This window comes from Oncorhynchus kisutch, linkage group LG22 (genome assembly GCF_002021735.2).
Source record: "Oncorhynchus kisutch isolate 150728-3 linkage group LG22, Okis_V2, whole genome shotgun sequence".
In the NCBI taxonomy this organism is placed as follows: domain Eukaryota; kingdom Metazoa; phylum Chordata; class Actinopteri; order Salmoniformes; family Salmonidae; genus Oncorhynchus; species Oncorhynchus kisutch.
Window position 1 is genome coordinate 29586651 of NC_034195.2, and position 17655 is coordinate 29604305.

At 46.5% G+C, this 17655-nt stretch overlaps 1 protein-coding gene across 4 annotated transcripts in view; it reads right to left on the reverse strand.

Annotated features, from left to right (window-relative positions):
* The window catches only part of LOC109866954 (metabotropic glutamate receptor 3), a 67616-nt gene that overhangs the window by 30421 nt on the left and 19540 nt on the right, over nt 1–17655 (reverse strand). For 2 of the 4 annotated variants that reach the window (XM_031802120.1, XM_031802121.1), the window contains exons 3-6: nt 13741–14353; nt 12160–12303; nt 8924–9193; nt 7870–8494 (exon numbers count right to left, since the gene is read on the reverse strand). In XM_031802120.1, coding sequence (XP_031657980.1) covers nt 7870–8494; nt 8924–9193; nt 12160–12303; nt 13741–14061 — 1360 coding nt within the window. In that variant the 5' untranslated portion in view covers nt 14062–14353. The remainder of the gene's footprint in view (nt 1–7869; nt 8495–8923; nt 9194–12159; nt 12304–13740; nt 14354–17655) is intronic. The other 2 variants (XM_031802122.1, XM_031802123.1) reach the window with 1 other exon arrangement.

The following is a 17655-nucleotide window of genomic DNA, read 5'->3' on the forward strand; positions in this document are numbered from 1 at the left end:
CATTTCTATCCAATGTGTGATGAAAGGGGTGATCATTGAAGACATCTTTCACAATGTCATCAAATGAAATAAATGAAAGAAACAATGTTTTGCAGGCCCTAGTTTGCATCAATCCTGTTTGAGCATTTGGCCATAGATTCTCATCAAAATCACAGTAAGCATTCTCATTGTTCATGCACCTGGGAAAAACCTTTTGACATGGAAAATCCAAGCCTAACATAGATCTGGACTGAAATCCTTTTATGCCTCATCCATGGCCTGAAGTAGGGTGGTACGTTCACGGGGATTGCAATCATACAACTTCCACCTTTATTGTAATCATGTATTGTATTTTACAGTATTGTATTGGAATTATGTACACTGCTCAAAAAAATTAAGGGAACTCTAAAATAACACATCCTAGATCTGAATGAATGAAATATTCTTATTAAATACTTTTTTCTTTACATAGTTGAATGTGCTGACAACAAAATCACACAAAAATGATCAATGGAAATCAAATTTATCAACCCATGGAGGTCTGGATTTGGAGTCACACTCAAAATTAAAGTGGAAAACCACACTACAGGTTGATGCAACTTTGATGTAATGTCCTTAAAACAAGTCAAAATGAGGCTCAGTAGTGTGTGTGGCCTCCACATGCCTGTATGACCTCCCTACAACGCCTGGGCATGCTCCTGATGAGGTGGCGGATGGTCTCCTGAGGGATCTCCTCCCAGACCTGGACTAAAGCATCCACCAACTCCTAGATAGTCTGTGGTGCAACGTGGCGTTGGTGGATGGAGCGATACATGATGTCCCAGATGTGCTGAATTGGATTCAGGTCTGGGGAACGGGCGGGCCAGTCCATAGCATCAATGCCTTCCTCTTGCAGGAACTGCTGACACACTCCAGCCACATGAGGTCTAGCATTGTCTTGCATTAGGAGGAACCCAGGGCCAACCGCACCAGCTTATGGTCTCACAAGTGGTCTGAGGATCTCATCTCGGTACCTAATGGCAGTCAGGCTACCTCTGGCGAGCACATGGGGGGCTGTGCGGCCCCCCAAAAAATGCCACCCCACACCATGACTGACCCACCGCCAAACCGGTCATGCTGGAGGATGTTGCAGGCAGCAGAACGTTCTCCACGGCGTCTCTAGACTGTCACTTCTGTCACATGTGCTCAGTGTGAACCTGCTTTCATCTGTGAAGAGCACAGGGCGCCAGTGGCGAATTTGCCAATCTTGGTGTTCTCTGGCAAATGCCAAACGTCCTGCACGGTGTTGGGCTGTAAGCACAACCCCCACCTGTGGATATTGGGCCCTCATACCACCCTCGTGGAGTCTGTTTCTGACCGTTTGAGCAGAAACATGCACATTTGTGGCCTGCTGGAAGTCATTTTGCAGGGCTCTGGCAGTGCTCCTCCTGCTCCTCCTTGCACAAAGGCGGCGGTAGCGGTCCTGCTGCTGGGTTGTTGCCCTCCTACGACCTCCTCCACGTCTCCTGATGTACTGGCCTGTCTCCTGGTAGCGCCTCCATGCTCTGGACACTACGCTGACCGACACAGCAAACCTTCTTGCCACAGCTCGCATTGATGTGCCATCCTGGATGAGCTGCACTACCTGAGCCACTTGTGTGGGTTGTAGACTCCGTCTCATGCTACCACTAGAGTGACCAAAACATCAGCCAGGAAGCATAGGAACTGAGAAGTGGTCTGTGGTCACCACCTGCAGAACCACTCCTTTATTGGGGGTGTCTTGCCAATTGCCTATAATTTCCACCTGTTGTCTATTCCATTTGCACAACAGCATGTGAAATTTATTGTCAATCAGTGTTGCTTCCTAAATGGACAGTGTGATTTCACAGAAGTGTGATTGACTTGGAGTTACATTGTGTTGTTTAAGTGTTCCCTTTATTTTTTTGAGCAGTGTATTTTTTAAATTATTATTATTATTATATTTAACCTTTATTTAACTAGGCAAGTCAGTTAAGAACACATTCTTATTTACAATGACGGCCTAGATATTTTTGTTTTAAGCCTATCCCAAACCTTAACCCTTACCTTAACCATTCAGAGTTAATGCCTAGCCTTAAGAATAGAGTTAATGCCTAAACTTAACCCTAACCTTAAAGATTCATAGTTAAATTTGACATTTAAGAATCATGGAGGAACGTCTAATTCCGATGTGAGACTGTGAGAGCAGGTTGAGAAAAAAATGCTATCAGATCCCCACCCCCCAACAGTAGAGGCCTTTGTTCTATGGCTGTGTGATCTAGTTCATTCAGGTTTGGTGCCTTGTGGGAATTGAAGCGCCTGTCCACTGTTCACTCACACTCACATAGATGTGAGCTTCTCTCAATGCCAACTGCTGAATACACACAAGCACACGCACACACACACAGTCTTGTACAGCTAACCTTGTGGTGACACACAACTCAGTCCCATTCAAAATCCTATTCTCCCTAACCCCTAACCCTAATCTAACCCTAACCCGTACTCTTACCATTAACCTAACCCTAACCTTAATCCTAACCTTAGCTCCTAACCCTAAAACTAAACCTAGCTCCTAACACTAACCCTTAATTCTAACCCTAAACCACCTAGAAATAGCATTTGACCTCATGGGGACGCACACACACACTCTCTCTCTCTCTCTCTCTCTCCTAACAAACCCATAGACTGTGCGTTCTGCAATTTCCTATATTATGTTCTATGTGACACAGTATCTGACCCTATCAGTCTAGAGAACATCTTTAGCCCAGAGTGAAGACACATCTCTCCCCTCAGCTTGTTCTAGCAGGTTAGGAGCTCTGGGATACTCCAGTTCACGTTTTAAAGCTGGCACAAATCTCCTCAGGTCTCCCCAGCAGTATCTGCTGTGTGTTGAGCGCTCTAGTGGAATAACCACTGTCCTAGTCCACACTGATGTTGGAAAGAGGCTGAAGTCTGCAAAGTCTGCAGCTTTACGTTAGACAGTAAAGCACTGCACAGCTTTCATTTACAGAGCAAGTCTGTTCACACCATCCGTCTACTGTTTACTGCTACAACAATACTCTCTCGCGTTCTCTCTCTCTCCAGAGACTTATGCAGCAGGATTCCTCTAACACAAACAGCTGGAGCTACCCTACAGCGACTGAGAATAGAGAAAAACTGAGGAAAGAGTCAGAGAGAGAGAGAGGAGATTTAATTCTGAGAGCAAAAGGTTTATAATAGTTTTTTAAAAACATGCATAACTTGACGTAGTTGGGAGAGTCTTTATTATTCTAGATTAATTAAAAGTAAGGGGAAAAGGAGTTTTCATTCAGAGGTTCAGAAATGAATTACGCTCTCTGCCATATTGGGCTAACGTGCTGGCCGCAGGGGTTTGTGGGTATTACAGGGAGGGGGAAAGACAATTCCCTTTAATCCAATGAAGGGGGAAGAGAGGGAATACATAATCTGATACTGTGGCATGAGAGAGTGAGGGTGAGTGGGTGAGAGAGAACGAGAGAGAGACAGTCCACTTGACTGGCTGTTGATTAGCTGATGTCACCACACACTATGGGGCAGGTAACATTTAGACAGGATAACACAGTTTTGTGCAACATATGCTCAGATAATCTTCACAGAAAATACTCCTCTCCTCTCTACTGTCCTTGCTGTAGATGGGTGATTTGGAGATCCCATAGGTTCTCTCTCCCTCCTTTCCCCTAATGCTCTCTATTTCTGTTAATCTTTTTCATCATCTTTCTCTTCCACCCTCACAAGAATCTTTAGGGCTGCAATGTAAAGTGGTGTATGTAATTTGCATTAGGCACAGTGAGTGTGTGATGTGTGTTCAGTCCAATCAGGAGTGTTTGGGGTGATGATGATGACCTAATACATCTGTGTCCCAGGGAGAGTGAGCGTGTGTCGGGAGAAGGAACAATCATGTCAGAAACAACACACACACACACACACACACACACACACACATACACACACACACACACACACACACACACACACACACACACACACACACACACACACACACACACACACACACACACACACACACACACACACACACACACACACACACACACACACACACACACACACCACACACACACACACCAGCACTATGGGCTATATCTGTTCTCTCTGTGGTCCTTCTCTCCTGGGATAGAGATTCAGAGTGGACAGCAGACAGAGAAGAAGAGATAGAAGAGAGAGAAGAAAGGAAAGAGGCACCATAATAGGACAGGAAAGGAGATAAGAGAGGAGTGATAGAGGAGACAAAAGAAGGAATAGCAGGGGAGAGGAGAGGTGATAGAGGAAAGAAGAGAGGCAGTGGTGGAGTAAGAAAAGGAGGGATAGACAAGATAAGAGAGGAGACAGACGGGGACTGACAAGATGAAAGAAGAGATAGCAGAAAAGGAATAGCAGAGAAAGAAAGGTGTGAGAGAAGAGGATGAGCTAAAGGAAGGGAAACGAGGGCTAGAAGGAAGGAAAGAAAAAATAACAGGCAGGGAAGAAGCTTGTGAAGTGTTTATGAGTGGGAAGCACTGTTATCAAATGTGAAGGGAGATGGGAGGGGGAGAGAGCAGGAGAAAGAGAGGGAGAGTGAAGGTTGTTCTCTGGCATGTAACGGTTACAGTAAGCTCTCAGCTCAATAGTGCCCTGAAGGCACAACACCTCTCCTCGCTCTGCTAACACACACACACACACACACACACACACACACACACACACACACACACACACACACACACACACACACACACACACACACACACACACACACACACACACACACACACACACACACACACACACACACACACACACATGCACCCATAAAAGAGCAGAGGAGAGGGAATATCACACATCTATGACAACTATTTGAACAGGAGGTTGCCTGTGTGTGTGTGTGTGTGTTCGTGTGTTATTGTGTGTGCGTGTGTGTCGACTGATCTGTTTGCCTCAGATGGGGACGGTAGGTGGGAGTTGAATGATGGCTTAGAAAAGTGTGTGGGTTGGGGGTGTCTGCGATTTCATGGCAGCAAAAAACAAACATCTCAAGCTGTCATTTTGTGCAAATGCCTGAGTGTGTATAAGTCAGTGTGTGTATGTGTGTGTGTGCATCCGTGCATGCGTGTGTGTGTTCAGCAGTTGGCATTGAGAGAAGCTCACATCTACAGGATTACTTCGACAATTGGCCATAGTGTCAGCTTCATTACCATAGCAACAGCATAGCTACAGAGAGGGCTCTGTTTTAGCCTCATCCTCCTCACCTTGATCATCACCAGTGTACCACATGTCGATCTATTCTGAACTGTAATATACAGGTAACTGCCAAAATAAAGGAAACACCAGCTTAAATTGTCTGGCGACTCGTGGGCCACCACGAACCGCCAGAACAGCTTCAATGCGCCTGGGCATAGATTCTACAAGTGTCTGGAAGGATGATGACACCCTTCTTCCATGAGAAACTCCATCATTTGGTGTTTTGTTGATGGTGGTAGAAAACACTATCTTGGGCACCCCTCTAGAATCTCAATTGAGTTGAGATCTGGTGACTGAGACACACACACACAAACAAACACACACACCCGTTAAACCCCTTGAGACCCCTCTTTCAAAGTTAAAGAGATCTCTTCCCCTAGCCATGGTAACCAAAATAAAAGGAGGTAGGGAGAGAGAAAGAAGGGAGGAGAGGGTTGATCAACTTCAGGGATGTTAGCAGATCAGATAGACTCCCCCCATCGCTCTCACTTTCTCTCCAGCCCTCCCTAACTTTCAGACGTATCTTTCCCACCTCCACTCCTCTCCTGCTCACTGGAGGCTGTTGCTGCCTCTCTGCCTCTCCCCTCTCTCTCCTTCTCACCCTCTCTCTATCTCTCCTTCTCACCCTCTCTCCCATATCTCTCCTTTTCACCCTCTCTCCCCTATCTCTCCTTCTCTCCCTCTCTCCCCTATCTCTCCCCCATCTCCCCTCTCTCTCCTTCTCACCCTCTCTCCTCTATCTCCCCTTCTCACCCTCTCTCCCCTATCTATCCTTCTCACCCTCTCTCCCCTATCTCTCCTTCTCACCCTCTATCTCCCCTTCTCACCCTCTCTCCCCTATCTCTCCTTCTCACCCTCTCTCCCCTATCTCTCCTTCCCACCCTCTCTCCCCTTCTCACCCTCTCTCCCCTATCTCCCCTATCTCCCCTTCTCACCCTCTCTCCCCTATCTCCCCTATCTCTCCTTCTCACCCTCTATCTCCCCTTCTCACCCTCTCGCCCTTAGATTTGCAGCTTGAGTAATGATGATGTTGAATTTCAAAGAGAATCATCTTCTGCTGATTCATACTGTCCCACGCCACCAGCAACTCATCTCTACCTCTCTGCCTCCATCCCTCGCTCTATCCCTCTCTCTCCACCTCACTCCCTCTCACTACTGCTATCTTTCTCTCTTTTCTCTCCACCTCTCCCCACTTCAGTCTGCCTATCAGTCACCATATGCCCAAACCTCCCACTTTGCTCTGTCTCTGACTCCGTCTCCAGGTCTTTCTAAAGCTGTAGTGGCAGAGCTGTTTGTTGATGTATTTTGATGTCCCCTATTGGTCATGGTTAGCATTGGAATAAGCACCTGTCTGTCTGTCTTTCCTACCGCAGTGTATTTATTCCTCTGTCTTTGTGCCCCACCTGCCACTCAACCCAATCCTATTTTCCCCTCTTTCTTTTCTCCAGTCTTAAGTGACACTCTCCTGCTATAGAATACTATTATCACACACACACACGCACGCGCACACACGCGCAGACACACACACACACGCACACACACGCACACACACACACACACACACACACACACACACACACACACACACACACACACACACACAATCTCATTATTACTTCCATAGGAGTCTCTATTATAAAATGGTGAGTCACTAGTAGACATGATAGAATATGGGGTTGGATTAACTTGAGCTGTGATTCGTCTCACCTGCTCTGTGCTGTCATATCAATTACATACAGCTAATAAATGCCAATGGTAACTAGCAAGCATGACCGTACATGTAAATTAAGGTGAATTGTTCTTACACGTTTCATGTTGCTATGCTTGCATCCTCCTCCCCTCTCTCTCTCTCTCTCTCTCTCTCTCTCTCTCGTACTCTCTTTCTTCCCCTTTCATCTCTCCCTCCCCTCAAAAAGACCCATCATGTTGAGAATTCCTCTTTACCTCTCTCTTTTTTAACTCCCTCCCTCTCTCACTCCACCCCTCTCCTCCCATTCTCCCATGTCTACAGTATTGACCTGGGAAGCTGATAATCAGTAGGTAGTCTACAGTACTGACCTGGGAAGCTGATAATCAGTAGGTAGTCTACAGTACTGACCTGTGAAGCTGATGTTGAGGAGGTAGTTTCAGTACTGACCAGTGAAGCTGAGGATCAGTAGGTAGTTTCAGTACTGACCAGTGAAGCTGAGGATCAGTATGTAGGTTCACACAGTACTGACCAGTGAAGCTGAGGTTCAGTATGTAGTTTTAGGCAGTACTGACCAGTGAAGCTGAGTATCAGTATGTAGTTTCAGGCAGTACTGACCAGTGAACCTGAGGATCAGTATGTCGTTTCAGGCAGTACTGACCTGTGAAGCTGATGATCATTAGGTAGTTTCAGACAGTACTGACCTGTGAAGCTGATGATCATTAGGTAGTTTCAGACAGTACTGACCTGTGAAGCTGATGATCATTAGGTAGTTTCAGTACTGACCTGTGAAGCTGATGATCATTAGGTAGTTTCAGTACTGACCTGTGAAGCTGATGATCATTAGGTAGTTTCAGTACTGACCTGTGAAGCTGATGATCATTAGGTAGTTTCAGGCAGTACTGACCTGTGAAGCTGATGATCATTAGGTAGTTTCAGGCAGTACTGACCTGTGAAGCTGATGTTGAGTAGGTAGTCTCTGTAGAGCTTGCGTCCATCCAGAGCCTTCATGCTGTCACAGAGCTTGGTGGTGTTGGAACACAATGTTCTCTGCATCTTATGGAGGGCGTGGGCCATGGCGTATACCGCATTCACCACAAACATGATCTTGGACTCCGGCTCAAAGTTACTATTATCCACCGACACACCCTTCTCACAGGGAGGGAGGGAGAGAGACACCATCCCCCCTGACCCTACTCCTCCTGCTCCACCTCCTCCTCCGCCAAGTGAGCACTGGAACTTCTGCTCCCAGAATTCCCGGTACCAGGGGTTGCGGCGGTTGTTGATTGGATCCAAAGACAGGAAGTAGCGGTTGAAAGCCGGCACGGGATTGGCCGCCAGTTCCAGGGTAATGGCCCCGTCGGCCGTGGCCTCGTTGCCCTTGACAATGCTTTCCTGCGCCCCCCAGCCATCACTGGCCACCCAGATGAAGGTGGTGTTGAGTCGTGCGGCGGCAGAGAGGAGTTCTCGAGCGTCATCACTCCTCAGGAAGAGAACTGCCACGCGGGCATTGGGCTTCTGGAGGAGTTGCCTGATCACTGCCTCATAAGACTTCTTAGCGTTAGAGCGCCCCACCTGGACAGGAGGTAATGTGATATTTAAACTGGAACCAGAGGGAGTAAACAGGGTTAACCCTTAACCCAAATCTTGTTGTTTCTGTCTGACCAACCCCTCATGTTCTCCATGCCTGTTCTTCTATATTCTATATCTCCTTCACTGTTAATCTACCCATATAATCTCCTGACAACCCTATCTCCTTCACTGTCAATCTACCTATATAATCTCCTGACAACCCTATCTCCTTCACTGTTAATCTACCCATATAATCTCCTGACAACCCTATCTCTTCACTGTCAATCTACATATATAATCTCGTGACAACCCTATCTCCTTCACTGTCAATCTACCTATGTAATCCACTGACAACCCTATCTCCTTCCCTGTCAATCTACCTACAGTATATAATCTCCAGACAACCCTATCTAAACTCCTATTTCTTCCTACCTTCTCAGAGGTAGCGATGCAGATGTTCCTCATACGTGCTTCCTGTTCGAAAGCCTCTATGCCCGTCTCTCCGTAGTCTCCCTCTGATGCCACCGTGGACACGTAGGTCCAGTTGAACAGCCGCAGGATCTCTGCCATGGCTTTGGCCTGGTAGAAGTCAGGGGGCACCGTGCGGGCAAAGTAGTCATAGCGCGTCTTGTCACTGAGCTTGGCACTGGTGGAGGCATAACTGATCTGAGGGATCTGGAAGAGGCGGAGCAGGTTGGCCACCTGGGAGAGAGAGGCAGAAATATGTGAGAAACAGACACACACACAGATGATGATGCACACACACACTTGCATAAACACACACACACAGTCAATAAAGAGCAACTGCATCCATTAGTGTTGGACATCAGGGCTGGGGTCCATATATATATTCCCTTCCTTATGGTCACGTTCTCCTGATTTTACACATAAGCACATATGCACACACACGCACACGCACACACACACACACACACACACACACACACACACACACACACACACACACACACACACACACACACACACACACACACACACACACACACACACACACACACAGTACAGCTGTGTTGGTTTAGCTCATGTTTAATCCAGTTAGGGCATGGTTCTGTGGCTCGTCTATATTTCATTTAATTCACAGCACAACTCTGTGAAGTTTTGAAAACATGTCAGCACCTCATTAGATTAATAATCCAGGAGATAAAAACACACTTGCACGCACAGCCACATGCACAAAACACACGCACTGTACAGATGGTTATACTGACGTGTCTCTCTATCTAATCATATTACTATGATACTATGATGTAATCATGGGAAACACATTCCAGTAATGTGTGCAGGTGTGTGGACTGAGAGCGTGTGTAGCGTGTAGCGTGTAGCGACAGCATGTTACGTGGGTCAGATGTTGTTACTTCACAAATGGCTGCTAGGCGTCAGTGTTTACCTCTATGGTTGTATAGGAAAACACACTCTCTCTCGCACGCACGCACACACACACATACACACACACACACACACACACACACACACCCACACACACACACACACACACACACACAGACTGCTCTGAGGCCTAACAACAACAATAACTGTCAGCCCAGAGAAAACCAGGACTAATTGTGTGTGATGAAAAAAAAGCGATGGATGGATAACAATGAGAGAGGAGAGTGGGCTGAGGTCAGAATACACTGGGCTCTCCCCAGTGGCCCAATGCAGCCATTTTTATCTCAATATCAAATCATTTCTGGGTAACAATTAAGTACTTTCCTGTGATTGTTTTCAATTAAAATGTATCATCTTAGCAAGCGACTGTCTGGGAATGGTCTGAGTGGGGAGGGAAAAACTGAAAACTATCTGTTTTCAAACTAGAGGTTTGGAGCTGACTTTCTTATTGATGTAACCAGGCAGGCCAAAACTCCATCCCAACAAAACAGGCTGAAATTTCAGGCAGCCTTTTCAAACAGCTCTTACACTAAAAGGATATTATCATAATTCTCACAATTTCACAGTATTATTCCAACATCATTGTGGAAATGTATATAAAACATAGGAAATGATGTTTTAGACTGCACTGGGCCTTTAATACAAAGAGCGACATCGGGAGGAAGAGATGGGGTAGGAGAGAGAGCAAGACAAAAGAGAGATTGAGGAAAAACAGAGGGAGAATTGTAGGGAGAGATTAAATGGAGAGATTAGGGATTTGGGTCTAATGGAGGAGAGGAAGGGAGGAGAGGAGAGGAAAGGAGAGGATACTTTGTACAGTCACACACAGCAAATTGGCCAGTGTTTAAATTAACACTCAGTGGTGTAAAACAATCCCCAGTGTTGGTTTTAATAACCATTGTTGTTTTACACTTTGGAGATTCAAACGGTCCCATCAAAAGGAGGTTGAGGGTTAATAAAAATGGCAACTGTTGGTTATTCTAACTCTGTCTGGATTCCAATAGGAGTTACACTTTACTTTGCAAGGCAGCCTAATGTGACTTCTAGGCCTGATGTGACCTGTAAACCAGGAGTTTCTTAACACCACTGTGTTAGGCTAAAACTAAACCATCAAAGTAAGGCCTTACAATACGGTATTTGTATAAACGTTTAGTTTTTACAATATCATTCACCCAGGTACTCACTTGGTGAAAGCCACAGGCCTTCAACATAAAAAAATGCAATAACCATGTCTCTGTCACTAACATATACGGTCATGGGTGGTAACTGTACAACTCACTCAAAAAGAGAGACACACTGGGGGATATGCTAATTAGGGTTTACACCATACAGTGTTAAAACAACACCCAACAATGACTTACAGATGTTATTTATTTACATTAAGAAAGTGTAACATTGTCAGCACTAAGCAAAGTGGGTCCAGTTTACTATAAATCCAGTGTTATTTTTTGCTCTGTAGGTGGTGCGTATTACTCTACAATAGAGCCATGCAAACACCACAATCAAGTTTCACACTTTAAGAGTTGAAACTCTGCAACAGAGTTAAATTTTTAAGAGTTAAATGTACACCATTGATTTTGCTGTGCAGAGGAGAAGAAGAGGAGGATTTATGCTGAACTATGCAAATCACCTTACTCTGTCACAATACCATATTGCTGGATGTGTGTGAATGGATTTGTTTTTGTGTGTGTGTGTGTGTGTGTGTGTGTGTGTGTGTGTGTGTGTGTGTGTGTGTGTGTGTGTGTGTGTGTGTGTGTGTGTGGAACTTGTGTCTGTTCTTTTAAAGCTGCTCTTTAATGATTTGTTACTGTAATATCTCTTACTTTTTTCAGGTATTTTCTTAAAACTGCATTGTTGGTTAAGGGCTTGTAAGTAAGCATTTCACTGTAAGGTCTACCTACACCTGTTGTATTCGGTGCATGTGACAAATACAATTTGATTTGATTTGTTCAGCCAGGTCACTCGAGATCCAAGGTGATATTCAACGATTGTCCAGGATGTCGGGTGATGCCTTCAAAACCCGCCACTAGGGGCAACGATGAGTGCTACAACAATTCCCTATCCCAAACATGAACCCTTACCTTAACTATTCAGAATTAAAGCCTAAACTTAGCCGTCCAATTGTTTCTGTTTTAACACTATTCCAAACCTTAACCTTTACCTTAACTTCGGAATGAATGCCTAAACTTAACCCCATGATCAAACGTTGAATACTGAAGTCAAAACGTGTCAAACTATGAGATGTTGTGTGTGTGTGTTACCTGTATAGACACACTGCTATAGGATCCTCCTATAACTCCAGCGATGGCCAGGGGACTGTCGTCCTGTAGCGCGTAGGATCCATCAGGACAGATGAACTCTGTATCGTCCACCTTGGTCAGAGACGCACGTACAAACTCCAGCGCCTGGGGAGTACACACACACACACCCAGTCTTGTATAACTAACCTTGCGGGGAAACACAATTCAGTCCCATTCAAAATCCTATTTTCCCTAACCTAACCCTAAACCTAATTCTAACACTAATTCTAACCTCAACTCTAAACCCCCTTAGAAATACCATTTGACCTTGTGGGGACTAACAAAATGTCCCCAGTTGGTCAAATGTGTGTTTGTTTACTATTATTGTGGGTACTTCTGGTCACAACAAGTATAGTTAAACAAGTCCACACACACACACACACACACACACACACACACACACACACACACACACACACACACACACACACACACACACACACACACACACACACACACACACACACACACATGTACATACACTCAATAAAAACTTACTGAAAATGTAAATGTAATATTTTCAAATCTTTTGAAAGAAAAGGTTTTACTTTTGTGATGTCAAGGTCAAGCTCATTATGCTCAGATAGAAAAAGCAGGAAGCAATAAAAAAGTGTGTGTGGTTGTTTGTGCGTATGTGTGTGGTTGCGTGTGGTTGCGTGTGGTTGTGTGTGTGTGTGTGGGTGCGTATGTGTGTGGGTGTGTATGTGGGTGCGTATGTGCGTATGTGTGTGGGTGTGTGTGTGGGTGCGTATGTGTGTGGGTGTGTATGTGTATGTGTGTGGGTGCGTATGTGTGTGGGTGTGTGTGGGTGTGGGTGCGTATGTGTGTGGGTGTGTATGTGTATGTGTGTGGGTGTGTATGTGTGTGGGTGCGTATGTGTGTGGGTGTGTGTGGGTGTGGGTGTGTGTGGGTGTGTGTGGGTGTGGGTGCGTATGTGTGTGGGTGCGTATGTGTGTGTATGTGTATGTGTGTGGGTCTGTATGTGTGTGGGTGCGTATGTGTGTGGGTGCGTATGTGTGTGGGTGCGTATGTGTGTGGGTGCGTATGTGTGTGTATGTGTATGTGTCTGGGTGTGTATGTGTGTGGGTGTGTATGTGTGTGGGTGCGTATGTGTGTGGGTGTGTGTGGGTGTGGGTGCGTATGTGTGTGGGTGTGTGTGGGTGTGGGTGCATATGTGTGTGGGTGCGTATGTGTGTGTATGTGTATGTGTGTGGGTGTGTATGTGTGTGGGTGCGTATGTGTGTGGGTGCGTATGTGTGTGGTTGTGTGTGCGTATGTGTGTGGGTGCGTATGTGTGTGTATGTGTATGTGTGTGGGTGTGTATGTGTGTGGGTGCGTATGTGTGTGGGTGTGTGTGGGTGTGGGTGCGTATGTGTGTGTGTGTGTGTGGGTGTGGGTGCGTATGTGTGTTGGTGCGTATGTGTGTGGGTGCGTATGTGTGTGGGTGTGGGTGTGTATGTGTGTGGGTGCGTATGTGTGTGGGTGTGTGTGGGTGTGGGTGCGTATGTGTGTGGGTGTGTATGTGTGTCAGTGCTCACCAACCTGTTCCAGTGCGTATGTATCTCTAGAACAGGTGTCCAGTATGTGAACTCCCAGACTGACTCCAGGCAGTAGAGTAGGATCAGAGTTGATCCTGTCTATAGCAAACAGCATGGCCTCCAACCTCTGGATCCCCCTGTCCTCGTTCACCCTCCCACACTCCTCTATCCCTCCCCCCTTCTCATGGACTGGGAACAGCCCCCCCAGAACCAGGTCACCCTCGATCCGGATCTCCCGACGGGGGTGAAGGGGGTCCACCCCGAGAGACACCAGCACACATCGACACAAAACAGCTAAGAGGACTGTGGTGATACGGGATAACATGGTGGAGAGGGGAGGAGAGGACAGGACAGGAGAGGACAAGAGATGAGAGGAAGGAAGGGAGGGAGGGAGGGGAGAGGGGGAGTAAGGTTAAGGATTAGGAGGAGTGAGGGGCAAGAGGTTAAGAGTATGGGTCAGGGGTGAGGGTTTAAAGCTAAGGGGTCAAGGGTCAAGGTAAGGGAGTTGTGAGGTGCGGTCGCAGTAACTGCTGGAACTGTTTGTAGTCCATCTAATGGTCAAGGAGAGTTCCACTGGACCATACATGGAAGAGCACAGAGTCTGGACATCAGACCTTCTAAAGGAGAGAAGAGAGGGGGGGGGGGGGGGGGGTGACAGAATAGCAAGAGATCAGGCTAAACAACTAAAGAAGCCCAATGTATCTACAGTACAGGTGACAAACTCAATGTTTTCTGCTGGTCTCAAAGATGTGAGAGTTTTGGGGTATTGTTAACAAGAGCTGACAGTAATGTTTACTTCACAAACAGTCAGACCATGACTAAATGGATTTGGAGAATGTTGCCCCCCCCCTCTCTCACTCTCCACTTCTCTCCCTTTATCTCGCCCTATTTCTGCCTCCTTCTCTTGCCCTCTTTCCCCAATCTCTCTCTACTGCAGCAAACTCTGTTACTCTTCCTACTGCGCAATACCGTGTGTGCATGTGAGTATGTGTGTGTGTGTATGCCTGTGGCTGTATCAGGATAAGTCTGTTCAGATGGCATGCTGATATAAAAGCCCAGTGTTCTGATGCCACCGCTGTGTGTGTGTGTGTGTGTGTGTGTGTGTGCGTGCGTGTGTGCGACCGAGCTGATACTATCTCCTCAACTAAAGCTCCCTCTGTCTCCCTAAGCCCAGACTATCTACCAAGCAGCATAACTAGTACCACTGTCTCTTCACAACCAACAACCTAATGCCTTACAACACATATGTTCCTTCAACACACCAGAGCTAGAGAGAAAGAGAGAGAAGTGTTAACTATGTATGATCTGAGTACTGTCTTCAAAATCAGTCTGAACCGAGAGAGAGAGAATGTGTGTGTGTGTGACATAAATGCATGCATGAGTGTGCATGTGCATGAGTGTGTGTGTGAGTGTGCATGCGAGCATGAATGCATGTGTGTGAGTGTGTGTCAGCAGGTAGGAGGATTAAAGCGTCTCTGAGACGGAGTCAACTCTGAGCTCTGATACTGCAAGGGGCTGTTTCTGCGTATACACTCTAATCTGAATCCAACACTGCTAGGTATAAAACACACTACTATCAATGTACTCCTTTTGTAATTTAGGTTCAGGTAGTCCCAAACAGTACACTCTAAAGAATGCCTTTCCAAATCATGTCTAATCAATTGAATTTACCACAGGTAGACTCCTATCAAGTTTTAGAAACATCTCAAGGAGAATCAATGGAAACAGGATGCACCTGAGCTCAATTTCGAGTCTCATACCAAAGGGTCTGAATACTTATGTAAATTAAGTATTTCTGTTTTTTTCTAAATTTGCTATCATTTCTAAAAACCTGTCTTCGCTTCGTCATAATGGACTCTGGAGCAGTGGAAATGTGTTCTCTGGAGTGATGAATCACGCTACACCATCAGGCAGCTCCAACCTCAACTCAACTCCAACCTTTGGGATGATTTGGAATGCCAACTGCAAGCCAGGCCTAATTGCCCAACATCAGTGCCTGACCTCACTAATGCTCTTGTTGCTGAATGGAAGCAATTCCCCGCAGCAATGTTCCAACATCTAGTAGAAAGCCTCCCCAAAAGAGTGGAGGCTGTTATTGAAGCAAAGGGGGGACCAACTCCATATTAATGCCCATGATTTTGAAATGAGATGTTTGACGAGCAGGTGTCCACATACTGGTGATCATGTCGTGTATGTTTAGCGCTATGTTTGTTGACATCATACAATGCATTCTGGTTGTCACGTAAACATCTGTCAGACCAAAGATGTTATAACACAATGAGGTGAAGGAATGGTTCACTCGACTGACTTGATTGTAACTGTTGTTACTCAGGGTTGCCAGCTCAGACTCCCCTTTCCAGGGACTGTATTTTTATTTAGCTTATACATTTTCTTTTTATAAAAACAATGTCTGCCATCATAAAGAATGTAGCTGCTGTTAGCTTAGCTGACACGATCTCTTCTCTAAACAATATGACATTTGTCCCTTGTGTTCACCAGAGATGTGGTACATTGTAAACAAGTCTAGCTGTTAGGTCACAAACATGTTTTGTTTTTTTGTCAGGGCAACCTGTTATTTAGACCGGTTTATGGAATAAGATTGACTGTGGATGTGTTCCATGTGATGCTTGGAAGACGAAGCCTACCTACCTGCTCTGTCTACCCTACCTGCTCTGTCTACACTACCTGCTCTGTCCACCCTACCTGCTCTGTCTACCCTACCTGCTCTGTCTACACTACCTGCTCTGTCCACCCTACCTGCTCTGTCTACCCTACCTGCTCTGTCTACCCTACCTGCTCTGTCTACACTACCTGCTCTGTCCACCCTACCTGCTCTGTCTACCCTACCTGCTCTGTCCACCCTACCTGCTCTGTCTACACTACCTGCTCTGTCCACCCTACCTGCTCTGTCTACCTACCTGCTCTGTCTACCTACCTGCTCTGTCTACCCTACCTGCTCTGTCTACCTACCTGCTCTGTCTACACTACCTGCTCTGTCTACCCTACCTGCTCTGTCTACCTACCTGCTCTGTCTACCTACCTGCTCTGTCTACACTACCTGCTCTGTCTACCTACCTGCTCTGTCTACACTACCTGCTCTGTCTACCTACCTGCTCTGTCTACCTACCTGCTCTGTCTACTCTACCTGCTCTGTCTACCCTACCTGCTCTGTCTACCTACCTGCTCTGTCTACTCTACCTGCTCTGTCCACTCTACCTGCTCTGTCTACTCTACCTGCTCTGTCTACCCTACCTGCTCTGTCTACACTACCTGCTCTGTCTACACTACCTGCTCTGTCTATCTACCTGCTCTGTCTACTCTACCTGCTCTGTCTACCCTACCTGCTCTGTCTACACTACCTGCTCTGTCTACCTACCTGCTCTGTCTACTCTACCTGCTCTGTCTACCCTACCTGCTCTGTCTACATACCTGCTCTGTCTACACTACCTGCTCTGTCTACCCTACCTGCTCTGTCTACCCTACCTGCTCTGTCTACACTCCCTGCTCTGTCTACCCTACCTGCTCTGTCTACCCTACCTGCTCTGTCTACCCTACCTGCTCTGTCCACACTACCTGCTCTGTCTACCCTACCTGCTCTGTCTACCCTACCTGCTCTGTCCACACTACCTGCTCTGTCTACCCTACCTGCTCTGTCTACCTTACCTGCTCTGTCTACCCTACCTGCTATGTCTACTCTCCCTGCTCTGTCTACCTACCTGCTCTGTCTACCCTACCTGCTCTGTCCACACTACCTGCTCTGTCTACACTACCTGTCTCTGTCTACTCTACCTGCTCTGTCTACTCTCCCTGCTCTGTCTACCTACCTGCTCTGTCTACCCTACCTGCTCTGTCTACCCTACCTGCTATGTCTACCCTACCTGCTCTGTCTACACTCCCTGCTCTGTCTACCCTACCTGCT